This window comes from Gobio gobio (genome assembly GCF_949357685.1).
Source record: "Gobio gobio genome assembly, chromosome: 10".
NCBI lineage: Eukaryota > Metazoa > Chordata > Actinopteri > Cypriniformes > Gobionidae > Gobio > Gobio gobio.
In genome coordinates this window covers 10,089,352-10,102,043 of record NC_137116.1, presented here as the reverse complement: position 1 = coordinate 10,102,043, position 12,692 = coordinate 10,089,352, and the positions used below count along the sequence as shown (strand labels likewise).

At 42.7% G+C, this 12,692-nt stretch overlaps 2 protein-coding genes across 2 annotated transcripts in view; one reads left to right on the top strand and one right to left on the bottom strand.

Moving 5' to 3' along the window:
* Nucleotides 1-12,692, top strand: part of rab35b (RAB35, member RAS oncogene family b) — a 761,740-nt gene that overhangs the window by 409,806 nt on the left and 339,242 nt on the right. The window lies entirely within an intron of this gene.
* Nucleotides 1-12,692, bottom strand: part of magi1a (membrane associated guanylate kinase, WW and PDZ domain containing 1a) — a 99,648-nt gene that overhangs the window by 35,576 nt on the left and 51,380 nt on the right. The window contains exons 2-7 of the mRNA XM_079827848.1: nt 11,950-12,069; nt 11,317-11,505; nt 10,066-10,252; nt 6,342-6,424; nt 2,090-2,128; nt 138-195 (exon numbers count right to left, since the gene is read on the bottom strand). Of these exons, the coding sequence (XP_079683974.1) occupies nt 138-195; nt 2,090-2,128; nt 6,342-6,424; nt 10,066-10,252; nt 11,317-11,395 (446 nt within the window). The 5' untranslated portion in view covers nt 11,396-11,505; nt 11,950-12,069. The remainder of the gene's footprint in view (nt 1-137; nt 196-2,089; nt 2,129-6,341; nt 6,425-10,065; nt 10,253-11,316; nt 11,506-11,949; nt 12,070-12,692) is intronic.

The window sequence follows — 12,692 nt, the reverse complement described above, 5'->3', positions numbered from 1 at the left end:
CGACAGATATGCATCACATTAACATGGCATTTATATAAAAACTATGTGATCCAAATGGATAGAAACATTTTTATGCCATTTAAAAACACAAGTCTTACATGTCGTGCAGTAATTATTCTGCAGGATCTGACACTTACTCAACGTAGTAGACTCCGTACACAGGGTCATCAATCTTCTCCCAGCCGGGCGGCAGTTCTGACACACAAGAAGAGAGACATGAGAGAGGATCCGGTGTGCTTTAAATCATTACTGGACGAGAAAGGATTCACAACTTTAACAATCCCTGTGTCGTTCTGCCAGCGAGAAATATACAAGTCTATGAAAACAGTCACGCCGCCCACTGTACGGAGGAAACAAGGGGTTTGTGGTTAAAACCAGCGGTGGACAGTAACTAAGTACATTTACTTGAGTACTGTACTTAAATACACTTTTTGAGTATCTGTACTTTACTTGAGTATCGGGAAGACAAAATATCATACTTTTTACTCCACTACATTTCTATCAAGGTCCTCGAAGTCGAAAGTCATTTCTGTAGCAGCTTTGAAAGTCAGTGGATGATTTTTTTTCTTCTTTAAAAGTTTTTTTTGTTGTTTTTTGCAGACAGCCTATCAGAAATCACTCTTGTAGGGTCATGTGAAGTTTCCCAACATTTTTTGAACACTGATCAGTTTATAGCAAAATGGAAGAAGGCGGTTCTCTGCGCAGTGTGTGCGTTTCAGTTTTCTGAAAAGATTAAAGATTAGTTTAGTTGGCATACGCTTGATGCATGTCTCATAAAATGTTCAAAAATGTAAACGTCTGGGAGAAAGAGAGGAGCAAATGGATGAATCTGAAAACGCAAAAGAGAGCTCAGTTCAGTCCGGTTCTCTGTGTACACAGAAAGCCGCCTATTAGACAGCACACGATTACTGAATAGAGCTCTCGTTCACATCTTTTCGCACTTGAACAGACAAATACACACACACTTATGCCAATTTTAATTTTGGCGAGTATTCATGTAAACCTATCCTGTCCTGATTTCCTGTAGCTCAAACAATAGAGCGTGCCGCTAGCAATGCCAAGGTCATGGGTTCAATTCCCAGGGAACTGACAAAATGTAAACTGTGAACCTTGAATGCAATGTAATCATAGTTAAACAACATCATACACATTAATTCACACACGCGCACACACACACACACACACACACACACACACACACACACGTACGTTTGTTTTTGTGAAATGTGAGGACATTCCATAGGCGTAATGGTTTTTATACCGTACAAACCGTATTTTCTATCCCCTTACACTGCCCCTGCCCCTAAACCTAACCCTCACAGGAGACTGTGCAGTTCACTTTCTGTGAAAAAAACCTCATTCTGATTTATAAGCATTTTGAAAAGTGAGGACATGGGTAACGTCCTCATATTTCACCCTCTTTTTGTAATACCTATGTCATACCCATGTCATTATACACATTTGTGTCCTGATATTTCACAAAAACATGCCCACACTCACACTCAGACACAGACACACACACATTCACATTCACATTCACATACACAAACACACACACACACACACACACACACAATATGTTGGGTTTTCATGTTTTATGGGGACTTTCCATAGGCGTAATGGTTTTTATACCGTACATACCGTATATTCTATCCCCCTACACTGCCCCTGCCCCTAAACCTACCCATCACAGGAGACATTCTGCATTTTTACATTTTCAAAAAACATCACTTAGTCTAATTTATAAGATGTTTTCTTCATGGGGACCTAAAAATGTCCCCATAAGGACGAGGATTTTGAATATTGCCATCTTTGTGGGGACATTTTGTCCCCATAACGTAGGGATTACCAGTCCACACAGACACTCATTCACACACACTCATTCACACACACACACACACACACACACACACACACACACACACACACACACACACACACACACACACACACACACACACACACACACACACACACACACACACACACACACACACACACACACACACACACACACGCAGAGACTCATACACTCATGCTGGCAATGTTTTAGTGCTCAAACCTGGCGCGGGTGGGAAGAGAGACGTACCGAGATCAGCGTCCAGCTCTTCTGTGTGTACACCCTCTTCTCCAGAGGAAGACACAAACACACACACACAAAAACACAAGTATGAATATTTAATGAATATCATTTGGACAGAATAAGAAGTGCAGCATTACACCGCACCAGATCACACACTTGCACCACGTAGGGAAAGTGTATTCAGAAGATTCCAGATTTACTTCTTTACAGCTTTGCCATATATTGACCATATTTGAGAGCTCTGTGTATGATCAGTGTTTATCTGTGAACAAGAGCCCGAATGAAATCTGTTCATCGTGTCTCTTCAGGAGACTCGTATTAAACCGCTCCATTCATAAGATTTATTTTACCATCTCTTTATGAACATTTTGAAGCGGTTTTGGGTGAACAGACTTTCAGTGGAGGGACAGAAAGCTTGCAGATTTCATAAAAAATATCTTCATTTGTGTTTGAAAGACGAATTAAAGTCTTATAGGTTTAAAATGACAAGAGGGAGAGTAAACGGTGACAGAATTTACATTTCTGGGTGAACTTTCCCTTTAAGGCTTGTTTAGAAATCTTTTGTCCTCATAATATTGCGAGTTTGATGAAACTGAAGGGTCTGTGAGATGAAGGACGCCCTCTGCTGGAGACTCTGTGTGTGTGCGTGTGTGTGTGTGTGTGTATGTGTATGTGTGTGTGTATGACAGACGCTCTGCTGCAGGGATTCTGAACAGCATCAATGAGCTCAGGCACTTGAAGAATGATTCTGACCCTATGGACGAGGAAGCCTGGGAAATCCATCCCTCAAGGGCCGTCCACGCAGAGAACATTACAGACCTGCCTATGTTATTCAGAGTACAGATGAGGTCAAAATTACTGGCACCCCTGGTAAATATGATGAAGGATGGCTGTGAAAATAAATCTGCATTGTTTATCCTTTTGCTCTTTTATTAAAAAAATGCGCAAAAATCTAACCTTTCATTGAAGTAAAACAATTGAAAGTGGAGGCAAATCACATTATGAAATAAACGCTTTTCTCTAGTTCCCCTTGGCCACATTTATTTCCCCAAGATATCCGCTCCGGGTCTTCTTCTATAATGCCTGATGAGTTTGGCGATCAGAGCCCATTCCTCCATACCTCTCCAGATCTTCTCTTCAGTTCATCACTCATTCTCTAATCTCTAAAGGGTTCAGGTCAGGAACTGGGATGGCCATGGCAGAAGCTTCATTTTTGTGTTCAGTGACACATTTTTGTGTTGATTTTGATCAGACTGGCATCTGCCTATCACTCTGTACCGGATTGAGTCGAAATAATCTTGGCTATTGGACCAGCAGCCCCCCCCCATGCCTACCACACGTCCGACCCGCACCCGACACGTAAATATTATTCCACCCGTTACATCAAATATTTGGGGGTCACCCGTCGGGTAGGACTCTGCTTTATAGACCCTTTTTCAGTTAGTAAACATTGTGATGTTTTTTTGTGGGCGGAGCTTAGTTGGAGGCAGAACGATTCCCCTGAACGCTTCACTAACGCTAGCCAGAAAGTTTTTTTTAAGGTGAGCTTGTTTATAAACAACGACTGCAGTAATTTTTTCTGAATATGTAAGGTCACTCTGTCCAGGACCGTGACTGTTATTTTAAAAAGTTAACCTTAACGGACGGAACCAGATTGACCGACCCATACACGCTCACTCAATGGATGGACGATCTGACAGCATTACCTCCGGTTGAACAGGGCCGGCCGCGGCATAGGCGGAATAGACAAATGCTTATTTTTACCTTAAACTTTATGCAAGCAGCTGTTCTGGGTACACCGTGTGATTTTATAAAAAATCATGTCAGTTTTTTATAAACACATATCGCTTTTTTAATAGACTAATGTTTTTACTCTACAGTTTTAAGGGGATATAGGGTATTTTTTAAATGTATTTGCCGAAATTAGTAATGATATTTATATACAGGTTTATTTAAAATAGCAAAAAAAAAAAAGGTAAATTTCAAATTAAATATCTACATTTCTCAGTTTAGGCTATTTCATGGTGAAAACATGAATGTAGGCCTGTCGCGATTGGTCGATACAATCGATTGCGTCGACGCTGTTAATTAGTCGACGTCAATATTTTTAGTCGACTGGGTAAGATATGAAATTGTATTAGTACCGGTACTTTAAAAATGGCAGCGCTCTAATAAGAGCAGTATTTCTTAATGTGCGTCGATGTGTGAAAGCAGGAGTGAGGACGTGTGTGTGTGTGAGCTCTGCTTCCACCGTTCACTAAACAATGGAAGCAGAACGGTCAAATATATACGCGCAGCTCAGGAAAAAGAAAGCAAAGGGAAAGTGCGACGCGTCCGGGACGTGCTCGCTCGCGCTGCCGGACACTGACCTGAAGCGCGCACAGCCGTGCACACGCCTTTCACTCAGACAGATCGCGACACCAGTTTCGCGGATTATTGGGTTTTAATGGTTAACAATATGTAAAAAAGCATGTTCTGGCAAGTATTCAGGTAAACGCAGTCGGATATGTCTTTAGTGAACGTATACAGAGTTGAATGAGAAATCGGGTGTTACAATGAATTTGGTCCGTGCAGCTCTTAAAGGGCCGGACCTAATATTCTGTGTGAAGCAGGGCAGGAACATGCCGACCAAGTGAGTTTTAGTGTTTTTTTAACCCTAAAACAATGATAAAACAATGAATAGTAAGTTCTGTCATATTATTCAATAACTTTTACAGTTTTTTGCCGTGGTCTCAATTCAGTAACTTATCGGTATTGAGGTATTTCAGTCTGTCATCATTTTGGTATCGTGACAACACTATTCTATATAAAACGTATTTGCTGATATTCTCTTTTTTTGTTATGTTGGTTTACAAATTTGTACCTTTTTACATTTTTACTCTTTTAGTTTTACATTTTGTCAAGGGCTTGTTTACATTTATACTTTTTTTTATAGTCCACTACTGAAGGCCAACGTTGCAAGTTAAATTAAAAGTTTTTGAGTAAATTTTTTTAAAATTATTGTGACAAATTAGTCGATAGATTAATCGATATAAAAATAGTCGTTAGTGGCAGCCCTACATGAACGTGCATAGTTTAGATTGTTAGATGCCTATAACTATGGGCTAAATGGAGACGTATAAGACTTAAAATACAAAGATTTAACAGATGAGGTTTGTGTCGTACGATCCGAAGTTCTGTCTAGCCAGCGCCTGCACACACACTCACTCCAGTCCGCTCGTTTAATTGCGTTTAACCACAGCTGTCGTCGTTTTTTTTGTCTGGCAGTAGTAGCAGGTATGCGGTAAAATTTCAATTTGGAGCCTGTTCTCCGTCGATTCTGGCACCCAAAATCACAACAAGATGACATTTTGAGCTCCGACTCTTGTATTGGCCGCCTCCAGTTTTTCCTTTGTTTTGCCTACGCCGTGACGTAATTGTGACGTTGGCGCAAAAAGGGTCTATATTACATCTGGTGTGTTTTCTGCCAGAAAGCTTTTTATAGTTCCGGTCCCGTATGAAGCTCCAGCCATGGTGCTGAATATGCTGGAATTTGTTTCTGGATGAGCGAGGAGGATTTTTCTTTAAACCCTCCCAAACAACATGTGGTGATGTAGGGGTTGTTTGCTTTCTGAGCCCAAGACTCAAGCCCAAAACTAATCTCTGCAATTCTCCATCCGTGATCCTTGAAGAGTCTTTTTCCAGTCAAACTCTCCTCCTCGCCGCATTAGGACCATATAGACACACGTCAGATTCATAACATCTGTAGCTGACTGGAACTTCTTAATTATTGCACTGATGGTGGAAATGGGGATTTTTTCTTACAGCCACTTTCTATTTTGTGAAGCTCACTATAAGAAACTATATTCTGTGGCTTTACTCATCGTGATGATGATTAAGGGAATTTGGCCTTTCCTCATATTTATACTCCTGTGAAACAAGACGTCATGGCTAGTGTGCTAAAAATGGAAATATACTTCAGAGAGACTTTCCTCCACTTTCAATTATTTAATTTCAATGAAAGGTTAGGTTTGTGTGACTTTTTTGAATGAAAGATCAAAAGGATAAACAATGCAGATTTATTTTCACAGCCATCTTTGATCATATTTACCAGGGGTGCCAATAATTCTGACCACATCTGTAGCTTTAAAGAGATCAGATTATGTCCAAACATACAGTGTGCTGAAGTAGGCATTATGGCATCCGTACTAGTCCAGCTAGTAAGTGTGTGCGAACTATAACACCGCCTGATGGACTCATGCATTAGTGCTGGTCTTACCATCATCTTCACAGTCCTCCAGAGGTTTGGGCGGTTTGTCCTGACATCGAGGGTCCATCCATGAGGTCGTCTTTGTGTTGTGGCTATAAACAAGTACAGTACAAAATAATAACATCATGAGTAATAAGTGTAAATTAGACATTTAGATTCTGTCAAACACATTAAGTGTGACACTATTAGCCACTACACTATCAATTGAAGTGTTCATCTTTATAAAATGTGTGTGACAATGATCTTCTACCATGATGCTATTCTCTGAAGAGTCTCGGACATACCGGCTGCATGAATGTAGTCCTCGCTCAGTACCACTGTATAACCTGATAAAAAAAACAGTTAAGACCAGCCAAAACCAGCTTAAACCAGCTCAAACAAGCTAAGACCCTTTGAAACCAGTTAAGACCAGCTATGCCCATCTGAAACCAGTTAAGACACGCTATGTCCATCTGAAACCAGTTTAGACCAGCTATGACCATCTGAAACCAGTTTAGACCTGCTATGTCCATCTGAAACCAGTTAAGGCCAGCTATGTCCATCTGAAACCAGTTAAGGTCAGCTATGTCCATCTGAAACCAGTTTAGATCAGATATGTCCATCTGAAACCAGTTTAGACCAGCTATGTCCATCTGAAACCAGTTTAGACCAGCTATGTCCATCTGAAACCAGTTAAGACCAGCTATGTCTATCTGAAACCAGTTGAGGTCAGCTATGTCCATCTGAAACCAGTTTAGATCAGCTATGTCCATCTGAAACCAGTTTAGACCAGCTATGTCCATCTGAAACCAGTTTAGATCAGCTATGTCCATCTGAAACCAGTTAAGGTCAGCTATGTCCATCTGAAACCAGTTAAGGTCAGCTATGTCTATCTGAAACCAGTTAAGGTCAGCTATGTCCATCTGAAACCAGTTAAGGCCAGCTATGTCCATCTGAAACCAGTTAAGGTCAGCTATGTCCATCTGAAACCAGTTTAGATCAGCTATGTCCATCTTAAATCCGTTTAGACCAGCTATGTCCATCTGAAACCAGTTTAGACCAGCTATGTCCATCTGAAACCAGTTAAGGTCAGCTATGTCCATCTGAAACCAGTTAAGGCCAGCTATGTCCATCTGAAACCAGTTAAGGTCAGCTATGTCCATCTGAAACCAGTTAAGACCTTCTATGTCCATCTGAAACCAGTTAAGGCCAGCTATGTCCATCTGAAACCAGTTAAGGTCAGCTATGTCCATCTGAAACCAGTTTAGATCAGCTATGTTCATCTGAAACCAGTTAAGGTCAGCTATGTCCATCTGAAACCAGTTAAGACCAGCTATGACCATCTGAAACCAGTTTAGACCAGCTATGTCCATCTGAAACCAGTTATGACCAGCTATGATCATCTGAAACCAGTTAAGGCCAGCTATGTCCATCTGAAACCAGTTAAGGTCAGCTATGTCCATCTGAAACCAGTTTAGATCAGCTATGTCCATCTTAAATCCGTTTAGACCAGCTATGTCCATCTGAAACCAGTTTAGACCAGCTATGTCCATCTGATACCAGTTAAGGTCAGCTATGTCCGTCTGAAACCAGTTAAGGTCAGCTATGTCTATCTGAAACCAGTTAAGGTCAGCTATGTCCATCTGAAACCAGTTAAGGTCAGCTATGTCCATCTGAAACCAGTTAAGGCCAGCTATGTCCATCTGAAACCAGTTAAGGTCAGCTATGTCCATCTGAAACCAGTTTAGATCAGCTATGTCTATCTTAAATCCGTTTAGACCAGCTATGTCCATCTGAAACCAGTTTAGACCAACTATGTCCATCTGAAACCAGTTAAGACCAGCTATGTCTATCTGAAACCAGTTAAGGTCAGCTATGTCCATCTGAAACCAGTTAAGGCCAGCTATGTCCATCTGAAACCAGTTAAGGTCAGCTATGTCCATCTGAAACCAGTTAAGACCTTCTATGTCCATCTGAAACCAGTTAAGGCCAGCTATGTCCATCTGAAACCAGTTAAGGTCAGCTATGTCCATCTGAAACCAGTTTAGATCAGCTATGTTCATCTGAAACCAGTTAAGGTCAGCTATGTCCATCTGAAACCAGTTAAGGTCAGCTATGTCTATCTGAAACCAGTTAAGGTCAGCTATGTCCATCTGAAACCAGTTAAGGCCAGCTATGTCCATCTGAAACCAGTTAAGGTCAGCTATGTCCATCTGAAACCAGTTTAGATCAGCTATGTCCATCTTAAATCCGTTTAGACCAGCTATGTCCATCTGAAACCAGTTAAGACCAGCTATGTCCATCTGAAACCAGTTAAGGTCAGCTATGTCCATCTGAAACCAGTTAAGGCCAGCTATGTCCATCTGAAACCAGTTAAGGTCAGCTATGTCCATCTGAAACCAGTTAAGACCTTCTATGTCCATCTGAAACCAGTTAAGGCCAGCTATGTCCATCTGAAACCAGTTAAGGTCAGCTATGTCCATCTGAAACCAGTTAAGACCAGCTATGACCATCTGAAACCAGTTTAGACCAGCTATGTCCATCTGAAACCAGTTATGACCAGCTATGATCATCTGAAACCAGTTAAGGCCAGCTATGTCCATCTGAAACCAGTTAAGGTCAGCTATGTCCATCTGAAACCAGTTTAGATCAGCTATGTCCATCTTAAATCCGTTTAGACCAGCTATGTCCATCTGAAACCAGTTTAGACCAGCTATGTCCATCTGATACCAGTTTAGATCAGCTATGTCCATCTGAAACCAGTTAAGGTCAGCTATGTCTATCTGAAACCAGTTAAGGTCAGCTATGTCCATCTGAAACCAGTTAAGGTCAGCTATGTCCATCTGAAACCAGTTAAGGTCAGCTATGTCCATCTGAAACCAGTTTAGATCAGCTATGTCTATCTTAAATCCGTTTAGACCAGCTATGTCCATCTGAAACCAGTTTAGACCAGCTATGTCCATCTGAAACCAGTTAAGACCAGCTATGTCTATCTGAAACCAGTTAAGGTCAGCTATGTCCATCTGAAACCAGTTAAGGCCAGCTATGTCCATCTGAAACCAGTTAAGGTCAGCTATGTCCATCTGAAACCAGTTAAGGTCAGCTATGTCCATCTGAAACCAGTTTAGATCAGCTATGTCCATCTTAAATCCGTTTAGACCAGCTATGTCCATCTGAAACCAGTTTAGACCAGCTATGTCTATCTGAAACCAGTTAAGGTCAGCTATGTCCATCTGAAACCAGTTAAGGCCAGCTATGTCCATCTGAAACCAGTTAAGACCTTCTATGTCCATCTGAAACCAGTTAAGGCCAGCTATGTCCATCTGAAACCAGTTACGGTCAGCTATGTCCATCTGAAACCAGTTTAGATCAGCTATGTTCATCTGAAACCAGTTAAGGTCAGCTATGTCCATCTTAAACCAGTTTAGACCAGCTATGTCCATCTTAAACCAGTTGAAACCAGCTATGTCCATCCTAAACCAGATTAGACCAGCTATGTCCATCTTAAACCAGTTTAGACCAGCTATGTCCATCTTAACTGGTCTTAACTGGTTTCAGATGGACATAGCTGGTCTAAACTGGTTTAAGATGGACATAGCTGGTCTTAACTGGTTTCAGATGGACATAGCTGGTCTAAACTGGTTTATGTCCATCTGAAACCAGCACAGAGCAGCACAGGCTGGTTTAGTTGTTGTGTTCAGCAGTGTGTGTGTGTGCTGTGTGTGTCAGAAGTGTGTTGTGCGGTGGCTCGTACTCGATGAAGTACATCTCTCCGTTCTCCGTGTAGGCCGTCTCCCAGTTGTCCGGCAGCGGTCCGAGCGGGTCCTGGTCTGGAGGGAGTCCAGGGTGTTTGGACGTGGGTGACGCAGCCATGTTGTTCAGCACATAGGTGGGGGCATTCTCTCGCACCACACCGTGTGTGTCCGGCCGGCTGGAGTCTCCTGTGCACAGCAGGGGAGAGGGGAAGAGACTACGAGCTAAGAACTCTGGGTAAAATACAGGAGGAGGCGGGAAGAGACAAAAACTATTTATGCTTCCATACAAGAGAACAACACACAGACATACACACACACACACACACACTCACTTTCACACACACAAACAAAAACACTCACACACACACACACACACACACACAAACTCACACATACTCACTCACTCACTCTCACACACACAAACTCACTCTCACATACAAACACACACTCTCGCACACACACACACACACACACACACACACACACACACACACACACACACACACACACACACACACACACACACACACACACACACACACACACACACACACACACACACACACACACACTCTCTCTCTCTCTCTCTCTCACACACACACACACTCACACACACACACACACACACACACACACACACACACACACACACACACACACACACACTCTCACACACAAACTCACACATACTCACTCACTCACTCTCACACACACAAACTCACTCTCACATACAAACACACACACTCTCGCACACACACACACACACACACACACACACACACACACACACACACACACACACACACACACACACACACACACACACACACACACACACACTCTCTCTCTCTCTCTCTCTCTCACACACACACACACACACACACACACACACACACACACACACACACACACACACACACACACACACTCACTCACTCTCACACACACACACTCTCACACACAAACTCACACATACTCACTCACTCACTCTCACACACACAAACTCACTCTCACATACAAACACACACACTCTCGCACACACACACACACACACACACACACACACACACACACACACACACACACACACACACTCTCTCTCTCTCTCTCTCTCTCACACACACACACACACACACACACACACACACACACACACACACACACACACACACACACACACACTCTCTCTCACTCTCACACACACACACACACACACACACACACTCTCTCTCACACACACACACACACACCTGTGAATGTGTTGTTCATGTTTGCGCTGCTGTCTGCATCCTCCTGCTGCTCTGTATGCACTACTCCTTCATGCTGCATGCGATCGCAGGACTTCTGGGAACCAGTGAAACGGTCTCGCAAAGCATCATGGGCAATCACTGTCCTACTGAGAGGCTGGTTTGGCGGCTTGGGTGTCCCATAATAGTTACCTAGACAACCAGAAACCCATTAGCATGCTTGAAAAGAAAGAGGGACAGAAAGCACTGCAGTGTGTGTGAGAGACATTTGTAAAACACACACACACACTCTCAGCCCAATCCAGAAACATAGCAGAGGCATGTGGGCTTTCCTCTAAAACCGACGCTAGAGATAATTTGAGTTTTTTGCAAAAGTACACAGACATGTCTGTATGTTTGTCACACACTGTATGATGAACCACACACACACACACACAGCTGCTCTAAATCACACACTGAGATCTACAGTACAGCAGCATTACACTCGTCTCCATACAGAGTCCATCTGTGAGGTACTGTTATCCCCCCAGAGAACACACACCATGTGTCACTGAAGCTTCAGTGTGTTTTAGTTGCAATGCCATGCATAAATACACGATGAATGATAGCACTGGGTCTACTGAAACACTGACACACCATCATACGTGCCGATCTCTAACAGCCCTCCACGCTGGTCCAGCTCCAGAAAATCCTCCACAGACAGGAAGCTGTAATCCACACCATGAAGCTCGCGGTCTCGAGGGCGACGGGTCGTGCCTGCAAGAGTGAGAAACACAAGAACTCCAGTCAAATCACCAACTCAAGAACTCAGGAGACGTGTGTGTGGAGACGTGTGTGTGGAGAAGTGTGTGTGGAGAAGTGTGGCTCTGTTAGACGACAGGAGGCCGAGGAGCAGCACTGAAACCACATGACTAACACCGATAAAGTCTGACCCTTTCACAATCACACATTCAGTTGAAGTCGATGGAAGCCTGGGTCACTCTGGAATATTGTAGAATTTGAATATGACAACAAAACAAAAAAATCCCTAATAAAGCAGCGTTTCCATCCCATGCGTTCAAAGAGAACAATATGGTCACTTCTTGGGAAGTTGGCTCAAAATATCAGTAATAAAACTGTAAGTTGCTGTTTTTCCCTCCATCATAAATGAGTGTCGTCTCAGAGCGTCAGGTGAAACACACACACACACACCATCATAAATGAGTGTCGTCTCAGAGCGTCAGGTGAAACACACACACACACACCATCATAAATGAGTGTCGTCTCAGAGCGTCAGGTGAAACACACACACACACACCATCATAAATGAGTGTCGTCTCAGAGCGTCAGGCGAAATAAACACACAAACACACACACACACATCATAAATGAGTGTCGTC